We start from the raw sequence: 21,597 nt of genomic DNA, 5'->3' as shown, positions 1-21,597 counted from the left end.
GGATAGGCTTTAGTTGTTCGCTTCATGAGAGGTTTGCTTTTGTCAAAGCCCCCAGTCAGACCTCCACCAGTGTCATGGGATCTCAACGTCGTCCTCACCCAGCTGATGAAACCTCCTTTTGAGCCACTGGATTCCTGCCATCTGAAGTACTTGATCTGGAAGGTCATTTTCTTGGTGGCAGTTACTTCAGCTCGTGGAGTCAGTGAGTTTCAAGCCTTGGTAGCCCATGCTCCTTATACTAAATTTCATCATAACAGAGTAGTCCTCTGCACTCACCCTAAGTTCTTGCCGAAGGTGATCTGAGTTCCATCTGAACTAGTCAATTGTCTTGCCAACATTTTTTGCCTGTCCTCATACCCGCCCTGCTGAACGTCAGTTGCATTGCTATTATCCTTTCTAATACTCTTATGTGTTAGGTTTCCACCTCAAGAGAAAGTTTGTTTAAAACTGAGGAAAAGGGTTGTACACTATAGAAACTAGTTAATAATTCTTGCTTTTCTCTTTTATTTGTTTTCTTTTTCTAAGACTGAACTAGGTCCTGCTGTGCCTTCTAGAGTCTATCTGTTAATGCTGTGTGGCAGAAAATTCAAGTTTTAAAACGGGGGGGGGGGGGAAGGGTATGGAGACTAGCTAATAAAGTTTGCTTTTTTTTTCTTTTAATTCTGTGTTTATCAATATCCTACAATTTCTCTTTTAAACCCAATCTTTAAGTTACCAAACACAGAGCAAAATAATATCACTTACCCAGAGAATGCATCTTCTCTCAGAACTTCTCAGAACATAGTGTATCCAGCATTGGGTATCACAAGTTTACTCTGAGCACCATTTTCAGAATGTTTTTAAGTTTAAAGCAAGTATTAGCCATAAATGATTTTAGGTTTCCTTGTAGAATTTTGATTATTGACAGAAACCTTATCAGATTTCCCTTCTGTTTTTGTGTGAAGTTCAAATTTAATGCCAAGAAGTGCAGAGTGATGTACTTGGGGTACAGAAATCCAAAAGGAATGTACCAGATAGGAGGAGAGAGTTTGATAAGCGCAGCTCAGGAGAGGGACCTTGAGGTGATGGTGTTTGAGGATCTCAAGGTGATGAAACAATGTGACAGGGCGTGGCTGTCGCCTAAAGGATGCTAGACTGCACAGAGAGAGGGATATAATCAGCAGAAGGAGGTATTGATGCTACTGTACAAGTCTTGGACAGACTGGGTCAGTGGTGTGCTGGAGCCGGCTTGCTCCGGCTCGCAAGATCCGGTTGTTAAATTTTGGCCGGACTTGCGAGCCGGTTGTTGGAAAGGGCGAGCCGGCTCTCCCTCCGCCCTCCGGATCCGGTCCCTCATCGATCCTACCTTGAATATCGAATTCTTCGGGGCAGGCAGTGTTGCCTGCCCACAGCTATCGCTGACTTTCCTCCGCCGCCTGTTTGTACTTTAAAAATGGCCGCCGAGACTTCTGTAAGTCTCGGCGGCCATTTTGAAATGCGATCGGGCGGCAGAGGAAGGTCAGCGATGGCAGCGGGCAGGCAACACTGCCTGCCCTGAAGAATTTGATGGCCAAGGTAGGGTCGGTGAGGGACCGGATCGGGAGGGAGGGAAGGAGGGAGGAAGCAGGAGAATTTGCGGAACAAGTCGGGAGGGGGTGGCAGGGGAAAGAAGGGAGCTGCTGGCCATGGGTGCATGCAGGGCAGGGGAGAGAAGGGTCGCTGGCCATGGGTAGATGGAGGGCAGGGGAGAGAAGGGTCGCTGGCCATGGGTGCATGCAGGGCAGGGGAGAGGAGGGTCACTGCTGGCCATGGGTAGATGGAGGGCAGGGGGGAGAGAAGGGTCGCTGGCCATGGGTGGATGGAGGGCATGGGAGAGAAGGGTCGCTGGCCATGGGTGCATGCAGGGCAGGGGAGAGGAGGGTCACTGCTGGCCATGGGTGGATGGAGGGCAGGGGAGAGAAGAGTCGCTGGCCATGGGTGCATGCAGGGCAGGGGAGAGGAGGGTCACTGCTGGCCATGGGTGGATGGAGGGCAGGGGAGAGAAGGGTCGCTGGCCATGGGTGGATGGAGGGCAGGGGAGAGAAGGGTCACTGGCCATGGGTGCATGCAGGGCAGGGGAGAGGAGGGTCACTGCTGGCCATGGGTGGATGGAGGGCAGGGGAGAGAAGGGTCGCTGGCCATGGGTGAATGGAGGGCAGGGGGAGAGGAGGGGGGAGAGAATAAATGCTGGACATGGATGGAGAGGAGGGAAGAGTGAGGAAGGAGATAAGATAAGGGAAAAGGAAGAGAGGAGAAAAACTGCACATGGATGAAGAAAATAGGCAGAAGCTGAGGACCAGAAATGAAGAAGAAAGGAGGAAAGGAAAGAAATAAATGGTAACCCTGGAAACGGAGTTAAGAGGACAGATAGCAGCAGAATCGGATACTGGGCCAGCTTGATCAGAAAAACAGTCACCAGACAACAAAGGTAGAAAAAATCATTTTATTTTCATTATAGTGTTTGGAATATGTTCCCTTTGAGAATCAGGTGCTCAACATTAAAAATTTATATTTATTTACTTATTTATGGCATTTTATCCCACATTAAACATGAATTAGATTGGAACCTGGGATCATTTAATTTTTTTTTCCTGGACAGAGTAATGCATTGTCCCCCCCCACTGGCTATAGCCAGCTCTGCAATTTTGGGGGGCGCAGAGGTGGATGGGGGGCAACGAGGTGGACGGGGGGGCGCAGTGGTGGACAGGGGGGGGCGCCGAGGTGGACCATGGAGAGAGCCTGTTGTTAAAAATTTACCAGCACACCACTGGACTGGGTGGACCCTACAGGTCTGTTGTCATCTACTATGTTACTATGGGCCCGATGTTTTTTTAGCGATTAATTATAGGCCTACTATTTGTGGCCTTTTTAAACTGCTAAACATAGCTGGTTAGCTGCTAACTACGGATATTTAGCAGGCAATAACCAGTTATCAACTGCTGAATATCCACAGTTAGGCAGTAAAATGCTATTTAACCGGTCAGCGGCTGCTTCTGACTGATTAAATAGCTTTGGATATAGAGGGGGTATGTTACTATTTTAATGAAACCAAAGGTGAAACACCACCAGTATGGCAGCAAAAAGGCTTTATTCACCAAGCCTGGATGCCCAGGCTTGATCAAAAAGTTTCCAAGCACATCTCGATAGATTTGCCTGTATGTGTTAACAACTTACTACCTCCAGAGGAAAGCTCTCTTTGGCACGATGCAAATTCTACAGTGAGGGTTAGCAGTAAATTGGAGAGAGAGAGATCATAAGCCACAGACTCTGGCCTAGGATTGAGGTTCATTATGTCATGGTATGCGCAAAACTTGCCCATTTGTAGAACTTGACTCTGAGGAAAACAGAATACATAGGACTTCTGAACTAGACATTAACAGAATCTGTCAGTACAATCACAAATATAGGATATGAACAGAGCCTTACCTAATCCAAAATAAGCAATTAGGGAGAGAAACAAAAGGTGCTATGCTGGATAAAAAGAAATATAACTGCATTTTGTCCTGTACAAAAACAAGCAGTATACAATGCCCAAGCTAATATAGTCCAATTCCTAAAAATTGAAAGTAAAGATTTTTCCTTTCTGGTATTGTCCGGGCATTTTATTTTTCTCATTATATTAACCCCTCTTCCACATTTTTGTGTTCTTCTTTTAGTCTTTTTCCATTTCTTCTCTCTCCATTGTCGCCTTCTTCTACATCTGTCCTGACATGAGCTTTCTTTTCTCATCTAATTTTTCTCCATTTCTTTTTCTGCTGATCTCTCAATTCTAAATGTTTATTCCTAATTCCCTCTTCTTTCACTTTCCAGTTCTAGCTCCTCCTTTTTACCTTTCCATTTCTCATTCTCGCCCTTTCTCCAATGCTTGTTTTGCCCCTGTCTTTCTCCTATCTTATCCTTCTATGCCCCCATCTGCCTTTGATCCCTTCACTAGTCCTAGCTTCTTCCCTGTCACTCATTCCCTCACTGATGTCTAGACCATTTTTCTCTCTTGCCTCTTGTTACCTCTCTTTAACTAGCTCTTCAGCCTTATTTCCACTCTAGGCATGCTTCAGAGATCCATTCTTTTTCACTGACTTTCTCCTCCATATCATGTATACCATGTTCCAACCTTTCCCTACCCGTTTACCCACTTGCCATACTCCCATCTCACACCCTCAGTCATAACCAATTTCCTGGTTTCTATTGTCTGCCCTTAATTCCTGTGCAGTCTCTGAATCCCTGACTGCTCTTCTCTGCTCCTTGTCTCTGTTTCCAGCTTTCTATGCAGTCTGATTCCCTTCTTTCTCTCCCACTCACTCAATACCTTTTTTCATGCTGACCCCTCCCCCCCCTTATGTGAAACAAACCCAATTTTAGTTTTTCTTCTTCTCTCCCCTCCCTTCTATATTAAAAAAAAGTCATTGATTCCCATTCTTTCTCTCCTCTTCCCCATATCTCTAAAGATCTCTCCCTTTACTCACAGGCAGGTGATCAAAAGCAAACGCCGGCGCTAGAGGCTGTTAGCGCCATACTAGCGCCAGCGTTTGCTACTGCCCCATGATCAGAGCCCTCGAGCGCGTGAAACAATGCACTCGAGGGCTCTTAGCGCAAGTAGCATGCAAATGCATGCTAATCAGCACTTAACACATTCATCCCCAATTATCAGCGTCCAGCGCACCAAAGATTGGGTTGCTGGCTGCGACAAACCCTACGCCAGCTCCGAGCTGGTGTTAGGGTTTGCAGATCATTGGGGAGGAATGGTAAGCCCTGTCCAGCATGCATTTGCATGCTGGCAGGCCCCCATTCCCCCCTACAGCAAGCCTGCCAGTGAGGGTAGTTGAGGACGTCCAAATTTTGGACGTTTCTGTGACGGGGCAGTTGAGGACATCCAAATTTTGGACGTTTCTGTGACGGGGCAGTTGAGGACGTCCAAATTTTGGACGTTTCTGTGACGGGGCAGTTGAAAATTTTGGACGTTTCGGCAATGGGCAGTTGAGGACGTCCAAATTTTGGACGTTTCGGCAATGGGCAGTTGAGGACGTCCAAATTTTGGACGTTTCGGCAATGGGCAGTTAAGGACGTCCAAAATTGGATGTTTCTATGAGAAAGACGTCTTTCTCATAGAAACATCCAATTTTGGACGTACTTCCTGAATTAGTGTTTTCATGTTATGACGGAATTCTATATAAGAGCCAGTTGATCTAATTATAGTAGAAATTTCTTTTACGAACCTAGCTGTTTGGAAAGAGAACAAATATTGAAAAATGTTCAGCCTTTTATACTTCTAGGGGAGGAGAAAGAAAAAAAAAAATCACTCTTTCTTAGAGTCCCTGTTATTTTTTGCTAGCTTAAAATGTCCATGAAAGTAAGATGGGACCAGGCAATATAAGGTCTTATGGAGAAAACACTCGGATTTCTTTAATGAGAAAATTAAATGAAGTGCTGTGTTTTGAATAGTTTGAAGCCTTTTTAATTGTTGTTTTGAACATCCCAAATATATAATATTACAATAGCCCAGTTGGCTGAAATGATTGACTGAACCATTATTGTAAACTGATCCTCCCGAAAGTATTTATGTATTTGTCTTAATTTCCTAAAGAGTAAAAAAAAAGTTTTCCTAATTAAACAATTTATTTGGGTTTCTAATGTTAATGTGTTGTCCAAGTGGATCCCTAAAATTTTAATACAAAATGACAATTCATAATTTTTCTGGTCCACAGTAATTATTGAAGGTATTAAATTGAATGAACTTCCAAAACATAGACTTGTTTTTTTCTGAATTTAACTTCAGTCTGTGTTTTAACATCCAGGCTTCTATCAGATTCAGTCAACCTATGATGACCACATTCCTTTTGGGTTGAGCCCTTGGGTGCTGATGGCTTCCAGGTCTCTTTTTTTTTTTTTTTTTTTAATTTTTCAACAAACCAAAACATCTTAGAAGTAGTACAAAATATCAACCATGTCCTGTCCCAACTCCCCCCAACCTGACTTCCAGGTTTTCACTGCCTGAACCTAGGAGAGAACCAGAAGGCACAGCATGTAGAGCACTCAATGAGCAGCAAGGCAGGAATTATGACCAAGTTCTAGTGAGATCTGGAGCAGAATAAAGAAGCATCTAACAAGATTTATTTATTTGTTACATTTGTACCCCACATTTTCCCACCTATTTGCAGGCTCAAAGTGGCTTACATAGCGCCGTCAAAGGCGTTTGCCCAGTCGGATGATAACAGATACAAGGAGGTTGTGTAGTGATCGAATGAGGTATATGTGGAGGGTTGAAGGGATGAAGATTGTGTGTTGTCCAGTACGATCATTAGTCATGCTGTGTTGCTGGGTGAAGAGATTTACATAAGCCTTTTTGAAGAGGTTGGTTTTTAGTGATTTCCTGACGTTCAGGTGGTCATTGATTGTTTTCACAGCTTTTGGGAGGCCATTCCTTAGTTGTGCGCTTAAGTAGGAGAGTCCGGATGCGTAGGTTGTTTTGTATTTCAGTCCTTTGCAATTTGGGTAGTGTAGGTTTAGGAATGATCGTGACGATCCAAATCTGTTTCTTGTTGGTAGATCTATATGGTCTATCGTATATCCTGGGACTACGCCATATATAATTTTGTGGACCAGAGTGCAGATTTTGAAGATGACCCGTTCTTTGATTGGGAGCCAATGCAGCTTTTCTCGGAGGGGTTTAGCACTTTCAAAGCGTGTTTTGCTAAATATCAAATGATGAGTAGGATCCAGTGAGAAATGGGCAGCCAAAGCACAAGACTATGTCAATTAGTGCAGACCAAGCTCTTATTTATATATTCATTAATTCGCATATTTAGCCCACTTTCCCAATAATATCCACTTTTTTATATACAGAATATGATAAACTACAATGAAATACAGACAAAACAGGTAAAACTAATACATAAAAACAACTAATAATATGAACCAGGGGCGTATCTGCGTGGGGCCACAGGGGCCTGGGCCCCCGCAGATTTCGCCCTGGCCCCCCTCCCCGCCGTCAACCCTCCCCCGCTGCTTACTTTTGCTGGCGCCGAGGTCCGACCCGCAGTCTCCGTTTTTCGTCTTCCTCCGTGGCCATGCTTCCAGGAAGTAACGCTGCAGTGCTGATTCGTTGAATCCAGTTCAGCGTCTGACGTCAGACGTCGAACTGGAGTCAACGAATCAGCACTGCAGCGTTACTTCCTGGAAGCATGGCCACGGAGGAAGACGAAAAACGGAGATTGCGGGTCGGGACCTCGGCGCCAGCAAAAGTAAGCAGCGGGGGAGGGTTGACGGCGGGGAGGGGGTGGAGAGAGGCGGCGGCGGGGGGGGGGAGGGAGGCAAAAATGTGCCCCCCCTCTCTGGCTCTGGCCCCCCCTACCGCCGGATTCCAGATACGCCCCTGATATGAACATCATAAATCCCAAGCCCCCAGAATATTTCTCATACGAATCAAGGTAACAAAAAAGATTTTAGTATTTCTACAAAATTCCAATAAACCAATCTCTGAGGGACAGAGAAATAACATTCCATAAAAAAACCAAAGAGGGAAAAATATGCATGAATATGGGCACATTCAAGCCAAAAAGATCTGGTAGAAGGAAGAAAAAAACATCTCTAACTTTGAGTGAATAAGGGATATAAAACTGCCAGTTTGTCTCAATATACGCTATCCCATGAAAAATCTTAAACGCTAAAACCAACGGTTTAAAAAAACAGCACTTAACAAGGGAGTTACTGCAAAGAAGGTGTAATATGACAAAACATACTAGTGTCAAAAGTTGAGCAACAGCATTTTGAACCCATTGAAGTCTCTTTAGCTGGTAAGCCCACAAATAACACATTACATATGTATAATCACATAGGCATAAACCAGTTGAGCAAAATCAGATGTAGAAAAATAGAGGCAAATCCTATGAAGCTAATGGAGATAGTACAAGGAAGAACTGACTACTCGTGAAATATGAGCTTCAAAAGAAAGTCCATTATCCAGTTCAATTCCTAGGCTAAGTACTTGATCTTTAGCCAGTATAGTAGATCCATTCCACATCAAAGCAGGATGAGTATAGGGGTTATTTTCTCTATGGACACCTAAAAATTCCGGCTTGTAAGTATTCAATTGAAGTTCATTCAGTCATATCCAGTTCTTAATGGCAGTTAAACAAGACAATAACTTTTCTCTAACCGATCCCTTTGAGCAGAGCCTAAAGGAATATATAACTGAATATTTTCAACAAATGTATGAATATGAACAGTAGTGATAGAAGAGCACTCTGCAGTACTCCAAACAACAAAGGCTTGAGTATAGATAGTTCAGAGCCAACAAGAACATGCTGAGAAGGATATAAACCGTAACAGCACTATATCACAAATCCCAATACCAGATAACCTATTAAACAAAATGGAATACTCCAAAGTATCAGAAGCAGCACTTAGGTCTAGCAACACCAGAAGAATATTAGTCCCCTTGTCGAGATACTTCCAACAATCATCAACAATGTCCAGCAAAACTGTCTCTGTGCCATGAAATTTCCTAAAACCTGACTGAGAATCGGAAAGCACGTTATGTTCATCAACAAAATCAAGTAATTGGGATAATACAACTTTCTCTAAGAACCTAAACAAGAAAGATAAATTGGAAACAGGTCTGAAATTTCCAGTAAAGGAAATTTCTTGCAAGAAAAGTTGAGGGTTTATATAAGATTCCAGACAAGAACAAGATGGTCTCTGGCAGGAAACAGTCACATTGTGAACTACACTGACAACACTGGTAGGAGGCCAGAAATTCCCAGCAAAACTCACAGAATTCATCTCCTTGCTGATTTTACCCTCTGCCTGTGGTTAGTGCTGCTTTTAGACCAGAAAGGTTAACTGAAGGGAGGCAACAAACTGATGGCTGTGGCATCCCTTAGCTCTTCCTCCCCTTCCCTTTCTTCCCTTATACCCCTGTGTTTGCTGAAGTAAGAAGAGTTAAATCTGACTAGTGATTTTTTTTTTTACATTTTGTTTGTGATGTAGATATATGCCCTCAAGCTTTAGTATTAGTCTGATACGGGCAGAAGGGATTTTTTGTTCACCTCACTGTATTTTCTTACATTCTTCAAATTTCACTACCCCTCTCTCGCCACTTTTTCATCACTGTAAAATGTTGTTAGATTGTAGTTTTTGTCTGTCAAGTACTATATATAGATTAAACATCATAATGAAAAATGGTTCCTATAGTTATCCCTTCAGGACATGGTAGTATCTTGAAGCAAGTGGCAGTATTGACATTTTGTGCTTATGATATAAAAGAGTAGCAAGAGGGAGCAGAACCGTAACTCAAAATAACTGTTTGGTTCCTGATTCACTTGAGTGCTCCTGAAAATGATCATGATGTGATTAAAAGAGCATTCTTTCTTTCTCTAGCTCCTTCCTGCAGCTTTGCAAGTAGCCATTGAAGAAGATGTTGAGTTTCGACAAGGGCTTCCTTTAGATTATCTTGATTACATGGGCATGCAGAATTCCGACATGGTAAAGTATGCTCTGTGCACGCAGAAATCTACCCTTGGCACTAACAGAAATATGCATAATCGGATCTGGATTCTTAGGAATATGATGATCTAGGATAGTGTCTGTGAACAAATATAGACAGAAATGGTCTTGTCTGAATTTCTAGGATGATAGAGAATTATCCACAGAGCCCTTTGGGTGACTGATACAGTAAAAGAATGATGAGAGAACCTCTCTGAAATGCTCATGCAAGTGGAAGTACTATATTATAAATGATAAGTTGTACAATTTTTAATTTTTATATTCAGTACTTATTTGTACTTTGGGTAAAATGCTATATAATTGAAATAGTAATAACCGTAAAACACCTTCTATCCAAAGTGGTTAGAATTCAAGTTAATTCTGGATAATGAATGTTCCCCTCGTATTTTTCATATACTTTTCTTCCAGACTACAGAGCATATGAAGCCAATCAGATTTAAAAAACTAAGTTTATAAAATAAATATGAACCAAAGTCTAATGATACTTTTGGATTCCATGAATTTAGATATGAGGCCGATATTGAGACCGCGAGAGGCAGCAAGTGTAAGTTCCACAATCAATGCTGACCTAAGATATTCAATGCCAGGCAGTTTACGGTAACCAGCATTGAATATCCAGGAGTTTTTTGGCCAGCTGAAACTTAACCGGCTAAGTCAAATGCTGGTTAAGTTTATAGTGGCCAAAGATAGGCCTGCTATTTAGGTGGACCACTTTGGCCACTAAACTTAGCCAACCAGCGTTTGAATATTAGCAACGCTGTGCACTAAGCGTTAATATTCAGCAGAGCTAACCAAATATTGTGCGCTGGATGTTAACTCTTAGCTGGCTAAGTGTTATTTAAGTGGCCAGAAGTTGTTCCTAACCAGTTAAAAAGCGCTGAATATCAACTGGAATGTGTACTGTACTGTAGTATTAAATATTTCTCCGAGGACAAGCAGGCTGCTCGTTCTCACAATTGGGTCGTCGTTTGCAAGGGCCCAGGAGACCAGCAAGCACTTGCAAAGCAAAACAAAGAAGTCTCGAGAACGCTGCTTCGCGCAGACCGAACACACCGTGCATGAGCGAACGGCCTCCCGCCCGCGACGCAAGTGTGTCCGCCTTAGTTTCTTTTTGACCGCAATCTTGACAGGCACGAATTCATGCCTCTGTTCAAGTTTTTTTGGCTCAGGAGACTAGGCTTCCAGCATTTATCGCTTCCCCGTTTTTCTTTTTTCTTCTTTTGGCTTCTCAACTTAGTAAAATAAGTAAAAAAATTTTAAAACTTAATTTTTTCATCTATTTTCTTAGTTTTCATCATTTTTTCAAGTTTTCTTTCTTTTTCGTCGCGGCTGCCTTTTAGGCTGCTCGGCTGGCGTTTTTTTGTTCCCTTTTTGTGCCTTTTTATTTGGCACCATTGAGCCTTTTAATTTTGCAGCCGCTCTTTTCCCGCCCATGTCATCGAAGACTCCCAGCGGCTTCAAGCGTTGTACTTGCTGCAACAGGACCATCTCGGGTACCGACCCCCACGCGTGGTGTCTCCAGTGCCTTGGGCCCGACCATCTGCCAGCTGCCTGTAAACTGTGTCTTTTGATGAAGAAATGGACCCAACTGACTCAACAGTTGGGCTCAACATGAGAAACATTTTGCTGATCAGTCCAGTCCTTCAACGTCGAGACAAGCAGCGACATTGAGAGCACAGGTAATGGCTGCCGAAAGACCCCATCGCGCTGGGAGCAGCGAGGCATTGAGTGAGTCTCCACCTATCTTGAGGCCTACTGCTATGCATGCCCCCCGGGACCGACCTTCGTTGGACCCGGCCTCGAGGAGGTGTGAGGATTCCACGTCCTCTTCTTCGGTACCGAGGAGTCTCGATGATGGGCGAGCGAAGGCTAAGAAGCACCATCATCGTTCTCCTTCCATGCACTGTACCGAGAGCTCCAGGGAGCCGAGGGAGTCGGCACCCGAGAAGCGTCGGCGCCGGGAGGACCGCTCACCCTCCATACAAGAAGTGCCGATGCGTCGGTCATCTGGCAGCCTGGTACCGGCTCTCGAGCCCCCTCAGATTCTGCCACCAACTCCTGCACCGGACCCCCCAGCCTTTTCCGATGGAAGCTCTCGACGAGCGCATCAGAGCCCCCCTTCCAGAGCTTCTGGAGGGATTGCTGCACCAATCTGCTTCACTGTCGGGGGTGCTTGCGCCTTTGGTACCGACTGCGGACGCTGCATCTGGGCCATCGCCTGTGGTGAGGTCCCTGTCCTCGGTGCCACTTGCGGTATCGGCGTTGGCCACCACCCGGGTCGATTCCCCCTCGACGTCGGTGGAGGAAGCTTCGCCGGAGTCCAGGCAAGGGTCGACTTCTCGACATCCCCCACAAGGTCGTCGTTCCTCGACGTCGAGACAGGCTCGGGTTCGGGCTGCTCTTAGCTTTTGTCAGATACCGATGAGCGCTCATGGGAAGAGGAGGAGGACCCTAGATACTTTTTGGAGGAAGTCATATGGGGTTCCCTCTGATACTACTCCGCCGATTGAAAGAAGAATGTCTCCACCTGAGTCTTTCTTTCTCATCTTTTGTTCAGGAAATGTCTAAGGACATTCCTTTCCCTATGGAGGTTGTGGATGAGCCCAAGGCCAAGATGCTTGAGGTCTTAGACTATCCTTCTCTGCCCACAGAGGTTGCAACGGCCCCCTTGCATAACACACTCAGGGAGGTTCTTATGCGAAACTGGTCGTTCCCTCTATCTAATCCAGTGGTCCCTAAAAAAGCTGAGTCCCAGTACAGAGTCCATGGAGAACCAGTAATGGTGAAGGCCCAACTTCCTCACGATTCCATGGTGGTGGATTCTGCTCTCAGAAGAGCCAAGAGTACTAGAGACTATGCCTAGACGCCCCCAGGCAGAGAGTCTAGGATTCTTTTGGGAGGAAAACATATCAGGCCTCTATGCTCGCCGCCAAGATCCAAACTTGCCAGCTCTACACGAGCATCCACTTGCGGAACTCGGTGAGGCAACTGTCCAGTTTGGTCAAAGCACTTCCTCCGGAGCTTGCCAAACCTTTTCATCAGGCAGCTGAAGGCGTGTTGCAAATTCCTGGCCGAGTAGTTGCTCAAGGTATATTGATGCACAGACTCTCCTGGCTGCATGTCTCTGACCTGGATCATAAGACCCAGCAGCGAATGGCGGCTGTTCCTTGCCGGGAGGATAATCTTTTTGGAGAAAAAGTAGAGGACATGGTCGATCAGATCAAAAAGCACCATGATGCTATGGATTCTTTCTCCCGCCGGGCGTCTTCTGCTACTACCTCCTCATCTAGGAGATTTTTTGGAGGGAAGAGGAGTGCTCCCTATTCCTACAACAGGCATAGGTATACTCCTGCTTCTCAGCAGCCTGTCCAGGCTCAGTCCCAGCACGCTCGTTCCCGTCAACGGCTTGGGCCTAAGGCCCCTAGGGCTTCCCAGCAAAAGCAAGGGATGGGCTTTTGATTGGTTCCAGTGCAGCATAGCCTCAGAAAAAGTGTCCATGCCGGAAGGCTTGCCCGTCGGGGGGAGATTGATATTTTTTCACCAAAGGTGGCCTCTTATAACCTCCGACAGGTGGGTTCTTCAAATAGTCCGGTTAGGATACACTCTCAATTTGGAATCCAGGCCTCCAAATTGCCCACCGGGAGCTCAGTCCTTCAGCTCTCAGCACAAGCAAGTATTTGCAGAGGAACTCTCTGCCCTTCTAAAGGCCAATGCGGTCGAACCCGTACCACCAAGGATATGTCTCCAAGTGCTGCCCAGGAGGGAAAGGTTAGGACAGCTGTTGAAGTTGGTGATTCGATCATTAGGCATATAGATAGCTGGGTGGCTGGTGGATGTGAGGATTGCCTGGTGACTTGCCTGCCTGGTGCGAAGGTGGTGGACCTCACGCATCACCTAGATAGGATTCTAGATAGTGCTGGGGAGGAGTCCGCTGTCTTGGTACATGTGGGTACCAATGACATAGGAAAATGTGGGAGAGAGGTTCTGGAAGCCAAATTTAGGCTCTTAGAAAGCTCAAATCCAGATCCTCTAGGGTAGCATTTTCTGAAATGCTACCTGTTCCACGCACAGGGCCCAAGAGACAGGCAGAGCTCCGGAGTCTCAATGCGTGGATGAGACAATGGTGCAAGGAGGAGGGTTTTAGATTTGTTAGGAACTAGGCAACATTCTGGGGAAGGGGGAGCCTATTCCTAAAGGATGGGCTCCACCTTAACCAGGGTGGGACCAGGCTGCTGGCGTCGGCATTTAAAAAGGAGATAGAGCAGCTTTTAAACTAGAAATGGGGGGAAGGCCGACAGTCGCTCAAAAGCGCATGGTTCGGGATAGGGTATCTTGCAAAGATACCTCACAAACATGGAAGATAGGTTTCTGGATAGTGAGGTTGCACAACAGACTGTGGTAGGCCAGGTGCCCTTAAATACAACTAAAGATCAGACAAAAGATGGCAAATCAGTAGTGTCCAGTACTAAGCATCAGGCAAATAGGAACAACAAACATACTCTGAAATGTCTATATGCAAATGCTAGGAGTCTAAGAAATAAGATCGGAGAGTTGGAATATATTGCAGTTAATGAAAAATTGGATATAATAGGCATTACTGAGACCTGGTGGAAGGAGGATAACCAGTGGGACACTGTCATACCGGGGTACAAAGTATATCGTAGTGATAGGGTGGACCGGACTGGTGGAGGGGTAGCATTGTATATTAACGAGAACCTTGACTCAGATAGATTACAAATTCAGCAGGACACAAATCACACCTTTGAACCATTGTGGGTTGAAATTCCATGTATAAAAGGGAAAAGGACGGTGATAGAAGTGTTCTACCGTCCACCTCACCAGGATGAGCAGGTAGACGCAGAAATGATAAAAGAAATCAGAGACGCAAGCAAAATGGGTGACTTCAATTATCCAAATATAGACTGGGTAAATGTAACATCGGGACACGCTAGAGAGGTGTACAATTCCTTGATGAAATCAAGGACAGCTTTATGGAGCAGCTGGTGCAGGAGCCGACAAGAGAAGGAAAAATTCTAGACTTGGTCCTTAGTAGAGCGCATGATCTGGTGAGGGACGTTATGGTACTGGGGCCGCTTGATAACAGTGATCATAATATGATCAGTTTTAATATCAACCTTGAAGTAACTATACACAGGAAGTCAAATACATTAGTGTTTAACTTCAAAAAAGGAGACTATGATAAAATGAAAAGAACGGTGGAAAAAAACTTAGGGGGACAACTGAGAGGGTAAAAACTGTACAACAGGCATGGACGCTGTTTAAAAATACCATCCTAGAGGCCCAGGCCAAACACATTCCACTAATTAGAAAAGAAAGACGGAACTCCAAAAGACAGCCAGCCTGGTTGAAAAGTGAGGTGAAGGAAGCTATTAGGGCTAAAAGAAATGCCTTCAGAAAATGGAAGAAGGAACCATCTGAAAATAACAAGAAGCAGCATAAGGAGTGTCAAAGCAAATGCAAGGCGCAGATAAAGAAGGCCAAGAGAGATTACGAAAAAAAAGATAGCATTAGAGGCAAAAAAACATAGTAAAATTTTTTTCGGTATATTAAAAGCAGGAAGCCAGCAAAAGAATCAGTTGGGCCGCTGGATGACCGAGGGGTAAAAGGGGCGATCAAGGAAGACAAAGACGTAGCGGAGAGATTGAATGAATTCTTTGCTTTGGTCTTCGCCGAGGAAGATTTGGGTGGGATACCGGTGTTGGAAATGATATTTCAAGCGGACGAGTCGGAGAAACTTACTGACTTTACTTGTAAACCTGGAGGACGTAATGGGGCAGTTCAGCAAACTGAAGAGTAGCAAATCTCCTGGACCGGATGGTATTCATCCTAGAGTACTGATAGAACTGAAAAATGAGCTTGTGGAGCTACTGCTAGTGATATGCAATTTATCCTTAAAATCGAGCGTGGTACCGGAAGATTGGAGGGTGGCCAATGTAACGCCCATTTTTTAAAAAAGGTTCCAGGGGAGATCCAGGAAATTATAGACCGGTGAGTCTGATGTCGGTGCCGGGGAGAATGGTAGAGACTATTGTTAAAAACAAAATTACAGAGCACATCCAAGGACATGGATTACTGAGACCGAATCAGCACGGCTTTTGTGTGGGGAAATCTTGCCTGACCAATTTACTTCAATTCTTTGAAGGAGTAAACAAACATGTGGACAAAGGGGAAGCCGGTTGGTATTGTATATCTGGATTTTCAAAAGGCGTTTGACAAGGTACGTCATGAAAGGCTACAGAGGAAATTGGAGGGTCATGGGATAGGAGGAAAAGTCCTATTGTGGATTAAAAACTGGTTGAAGGATAGGAAACAGAGAGTGGGGTTAAATGGGCAGTATTCACAATGGAGAAGGGTAGTTAGTGGGGTTCCTCAGGGGGTCTGTGCTAGGACCGCTGCTTTTTAATATATTTATAAATGATTTAGAGATAGGAGTAACTAGCGAGGTAATTAAATTTTGCTGATGACACAAAGTTATTCAAAGTCGTTAACTCGCAACAGGATTGTGAAAAATTACAGAAGGACCTTACGAGACTGGGAGACTGGGCAGCTAGATGGTAGATGACGTTTAATGTGAGCAAGTGCAAGGTGATGCATGTGGGGAAAAAAGAACCCGAATTATAGTTACGTCATGCAAGGTTCCACGTTATGAGTTACGGACCAAGAAAGGGATCTGGGTGTCGTTGTCGATAATACACTGAAACCTTCTGCTCAGTGTGCTGCTGCGGCTAGGAAAGCGAACAGAATGTTAGGTATTATTATGAAAGGTATGGAAAACAGTTGTGAGGATGTTATAATGCCGTTATATCGCTCCATGGTGCGACCGCACCTTGAGTATTGTGTTCAATTCTGGTCGCCGCATCTCAAGAAAGATATAGTGGAATTGGAAAAGGTGCAGCGAAGGGCGACTAAAATGATAGCGGGGATGGGATGACTTCCCTATGAAGAAAGACTGAGGCGGCTAGGGCTTTTCAGCTTGGAGAAGAGACAGCTGAGGGGAGACATGATAGAGGTATATAAAATAATGAGTGGAGTGGAACAGGTGGATGTGAAGCGTCTGTTCACGCTTTCCAAAAATACTAGGACTAGGGGGCGTGCGATAAAACTACAGTGTAGTAAATTTAAAACAAATCGGAGAAAATCTTTCTTCACCCAACGCGTAATTAAACTCTGGAATTCGTTGCCGGAGAACTTGGTGAAGGCGGTTAGCTTGGCAGAGTTTAAAAAGGGGTTAGACGGTTTCCTAAAGGACAAGTCCATAAACCGCTACTAAATGGACTTGGGAAAAATCCACAATTTCAGGAATAACATGTTTAGAATGTTTGTACGTTTGGGAAGCTTGCCAGGTGCCCTTGGCCTGGATTGGCCGCTGTCGTGGACAGGATCCTGGGCTCGATGGACCCTTTGTCTTTTCCCAGTGTGGCATTACTTATGTACCAGGAGAAGGACTGGGATTCTATTCCAGGTACTTCCTTGTGCAAAAGAAAACAGGGGGGATGCATACCCGTCCTAGACCTGAGGGACCTGAACAAATTCCTCGTCCGAGAAAAGTTCAGGATGGTTTCCCTGGGCACCCTTCTTCCCATGATTCAAGAAAATGATTGGCTATGCTGTCTGGATTTGAAGGATGCCTATACACACATCTCGATACTCCCCGCTCACAGGAAGTATCTTCGATTTCGGTTGGGAACTCGGCACTTTCAGTACTGTGTACTGCCCTTTAGTCTCGCGTCTGCACCCAGGGTTTTCACAAAGTGCCTCGCAGTTGTCGCAGCATCGCAACGCGGACTGGGAGTGCATGTGTTCCCTTATCTCGACGATTGGCTAGTGAAGAGCACCTCGGAGGCAGGCGCTCTACAGTCCATGCGGATGACTATTCGAGTGCTAGAACTACTGGGGTTCGTAATCAATTATCCCAAGTCCCACCTTGTCCCGGTTCAGAAATTGGAGTTCTTTGGAGCTCTGTTGGACACACAGACATCTCGAGCTTATCTTCCCCAGGCAAGGGCCGACAATCTCCTGACCCTAGTGTCCTTGGCTCGAGCGTCTCAACATATCACAGCTCGGCAGATGTTGAGAGGCTTAGCACACATGGCTTCCACAGTTCATGTAACTCTTGTGGCACGCCTACATATGAGATCAGCTCAATGGATCCTAGCTTCCCAGTGGTGCCAGGCCACAGGGGATCTAGAGGATGTGATCCATCTCTCCACCGACTTTAGCAATTCCCTTCAGTGGTAGACCATTTGATCCAATTTGACCTTGGGACGTCCATTCCAAATTCCTCAGCCGCAAAAAGTGCTGACGACAGATGCATCCCGCCTGGGGTGGGGAGCTCATGTAGATGGACTTCACACTCAAGGAGCTTGGTCCTTTCAGGAAAAAGGTCTGCAGATCAACCTCCTGGATTTAAGAGCAATCTGGAACGCTCTAAAGGCTTTCAGAGATCGGCTGTCCAACCAAAAGATCTTAATTCAGACAGACATTCAGGTTGCCATGTACTACACCAACAAGCAGGGGGGCACCGGATCTCGCCCTCTGTGTCAGGAAGCCGTCAGGATGTGGCTTTGGGCGCACCATCACGGCATGTTTCTCCAGGCAACGTATCTGGCGGGCGTAAACAACAGTCTGGCCGACAGGTTGAGCAGGATCATGCAACCTCACGAGTGGTCGTTAAACATGGCCGTTGTCCTCAAGATCTTCCGAGAGTGGGGCACCCCCTTGGTGGATCTTTTTGCCACTCAGATCAATCACAAAGTACATCAATTCTGTTCTAGACTTCAGGCCCACAACAGACTAGCATCAGATGCCTTTCTCCAACATTGGGGGACAGGCCTTCTGTATGCGTATCCTCCCATACCTCTAGTAAAGAAAACTTTGCTGAAACAAGCAAGACCATGGAACCATGATTCTCATTGCGCCCTTTTGGCCTATCAGATCTGGTTCCCTCTTCTTCTGGAGTTGTCCTCCGAAGAACCGTGGAGATTGGAGTGTTTTTTCCGAACCTCATCACCCAGAACGAGGGGTCACTTCTACATCCCAGCCTCCAGTCTCTGGCTCTCACAGCCTGGATGTTGAGACTTAGAAAATGCCTCCTTCGGTCTTTCGGAGGGTGTCTCCCAAGTCTTGCTTGCTTCCAGGAAAGATTCCACAAAAAAGTGTTATTCTTTCAACTGAAGGAGGCTTGCCGTGTGGTGTGACAGCAAGGCCATAGATCCTCTTTCTTGTCCTACACGGACCCTGCTTGAATGCCTTCTACATTTGTCAGAGTCTGGTCTCAAGACCAACTCCGTAAGAGTTCACCTTAGTGCAATTAGTGCTTATCATCAACGTGTAGAGGGTAAGCCTGTCTCTGGACAGACTTTAGTTGTTCGCTTCATGGGAGGTTTGCTTTTGTCAAAGCCCCCAGTCAAACCTCCACCAGTGTCATGGGATCTCAACATCGTTCTCACCCAGCTGATGAAAGCTCCTTTTGAGCCACTGAATTCCTGCCATCTGAAGTACTTGACCTGGAAGGTCATTTTCTTGGTGGCTGTTATTTCAGCTCGTAGAGTCATAAGTACATAAGTACATAAGTAGTGCCATACTGGGAAAGACCAAAGGTCCATCTAGCCCAGCATCCTGTCACCGACAGTGGCCAATCCAGGTCAAGGGCACCTGGCACGCTCCCCAAACGTAAAAACATTCCAGACAAGTTATACCTAAAAATGAGGAATTTTTCCAGTCCATTTAATAGCGGTCTATGGACTTGTCCTTTAGGAATCTATCTAACCCCTTTTTAAACTCCGTCAAGCTAACCGCCCGTACCACGTTCTCCGGCAATGAATTCCAGAGTCTAATTACACGTTGGGTGAAGAAAAATTTTCTCCGATTCGTTTTAAATTTACCACACTGTAGCTTCAACTCATGCCCTCTAGTCCTAGTATTTTTGGATAGCGTGAACAGTCGCTTCACATCCACCCGATCCATTCCACTCATTATTTTATACACTTCTATCATATCTCCCCTCAGCCGTCTCTTCTCCAAGCTGAAAAGCCCTAGCCTTCTCAGCCTCTCTTCATAGGAAAGTCGTCCCATCCCCACTATCATTTTCGTCGCCCTTTGCTGTACCTTTTCCAATTCTACTATATCTTTTTGAGATACGGAGACCAGTACTGAACACAATACTCCAGGTGCGGTCGCACCATGGAGCGATACAACGGCATTATAACATCCGCACACCTGGACTCCATACCCTTCTTAATAACACCCAACATTCTATTCGCTTTCCTAGCCGCAGCAGCACACTGAGCAGAAGGTTTCAGCGTATCATCGACGACAACACCCAGATCCCTTTCTTGATCCGTAACTCCTAACGCGGAACCTTGCAAGACGTAGCTATAATTCGGGTTCCTCTTACCCACATGCATCACTTTGCACTTGTCAACATTGAACTTCATCTGCCACTTGCACGCCCATTCTCCCAGTCTCGCAAGGTCCTCCTGTAATCGTTCACATTCCTCCTGCGACTTGACGACCCTGAATAATTTTGTGTCATCGGCGAATTTAATTACCTCACTAGTTATTCCCATCTCTAGGTCATTTATAAATACATTAAAAAGTGAGCTCCAAGCCTTGGTAGTGCATGCACCTTATATCCGGTTTCATCATAACAGCGTAGACCTCTGCACTCACCCTAAGTTCTTGCCGAAGGTGGTGTCTGAGTTCCATCTGAACCAGTCAATTGTCTTGCCAACATTTTTTTCCTTGTCATCATACCTGCCCTGGTGAAGACAAGTTGCACACCTTGGACTGTAAGAGAACATTGGCCTCTTACATGGAGCTGACAAAGCCCTACAGACAGTCCGCCCAGTTTTTTGTTTCTTTTGATCCCAACAGGAGGGGAGTCGCCGTTAGACAACGCACAATCTCTAATTGACTGGCGGATTGCATATCCTTCACTTATGCCCAAGCTGGGCTGACTCTAGAGGGCCATGTCACAGCTCATAATGTCAGACCCATGGCAGCATCAGTGGCTCACGTGAAGTCAGCTTCTATTGAAGAGATTTGCAAGGCTGCAACGTGGTCATCAGCCCACACATTCACATCTCACTACTGCCTTCAGCAGGACACCCGATGCGACAGTCGGTTTGGGCAGTCAGTGCTGCAGAATCTGTTCGGGGTTTAGAATCCAACTCCACCCTTCTAGGCCCATTTATGTTCTGTTCCAGGATGCACTCTCAGTTGTTTCTTTTCAGGTCAATTTAAGTTATGTCCTCGCCGTTGCGAGGCCCAGTTGACCAATGTTCATTGTTTTGAGTGAGCCTGGGGGCTAGGGATACCCCAATTGTGAGAACAAGCAGCCTGCTTGTCCTCGGAGAAAGTGAAAATACATACCTGTAGCAGGTATTCTCCGAGGACAGCAGGCTGATTGTTCTCACAAACCCACCCTCCTCCCCTTTGGAGTTGTTCCAGTTCTCTATTTTGCTTTTTATTAAACTAAAGCGGGCACGTTCGTGTCGCGGGCGGGAAGCTGTTCGCGCATGCATGGTGTGTTCAGTCCACGCGATGCAGTGTTCCCGAGACTTCTTTGTTTTGCTTTGCAAGTGCTTGTCAGTCTCCTGGGCTGTCGTGGATGATGACCCAATTGTGAGAACAATCAGCCTGCTGTCCTTGGAGAATACCTGCTACAGGTATGTATTTTCACTGTATTAATACGGCCCATATTTGTAAGGTATGAAGCAGATATTCAAATGATTTACCCAGAAAACCCAGAACTTTAGCCAAGTAAACCTAAGCTATTCAGAATTTCCCCTCTTTTTGCATTTTTGTAGGTAAAATCCATCCATGCACAAATTTAACTGAGTAAGAAGGGAGCCAAGATGTATTCCTGAGATGTACTTTTTACATTTATCCTAATATCTGACTAAATGTTCCTGCATAATGCATTAGGTTCCATTGAACATCAAAAAAACTGCCTTCTGAAGCCTTTTTACTCAGTCTCTAATCTCTCATTTTCTTTATGGGGAGAAAAAATACTTGAGGCTCCATTTACTAAACTGCAGTAAAAGGTGGCCTTAG

The 21,597-nt window shown here is 45.4% G+C and overlaps 1 protein-coding gene across 2 annotated transcripts in view; it reads left to right on the top strand.

Annotated features, from left to right (window-relative positions):
• Positions 1-21,597, top strand: part of LOC115465796 (ribosomal oxygenase 1-like) — a 229,852-nt gene that overhangs the window by 141,816 nt on the left and 66,439 nt on the right. For both annotated transcript variants that reach the window (XM_030196524.1, XM_030196523.1), the window contains one exon: positions 9,394-9,498. In XM_030196524.1, the coding sequence (XP_030052384.1) occupies positions 9,394-9,498 (105 nt within the window). The remainder of the gene's footprint in view (positions 1-9,393; positions 9,499-21,597) is intronic.

Source organism: Microcaecilia unicolor, chromosome 3 (assembly GCF_901765095.1).
Source record: "Microcaecilia unicolor chromosome 3, aMicUni1.1, whole genome shotgun sequence".
Lineage (NCBI taxonomy): Eukaryota > Metazoa > Chordata > Amphibia > Gymnophiona > Siphonopidae > Microcaecilia > Microcaecilia unicolor.
The sequence above is the reverse complement of the archived record's forward strand: the minus strand, read 5'-3'. Positions and strand labels throughout refer to the sequence as shown.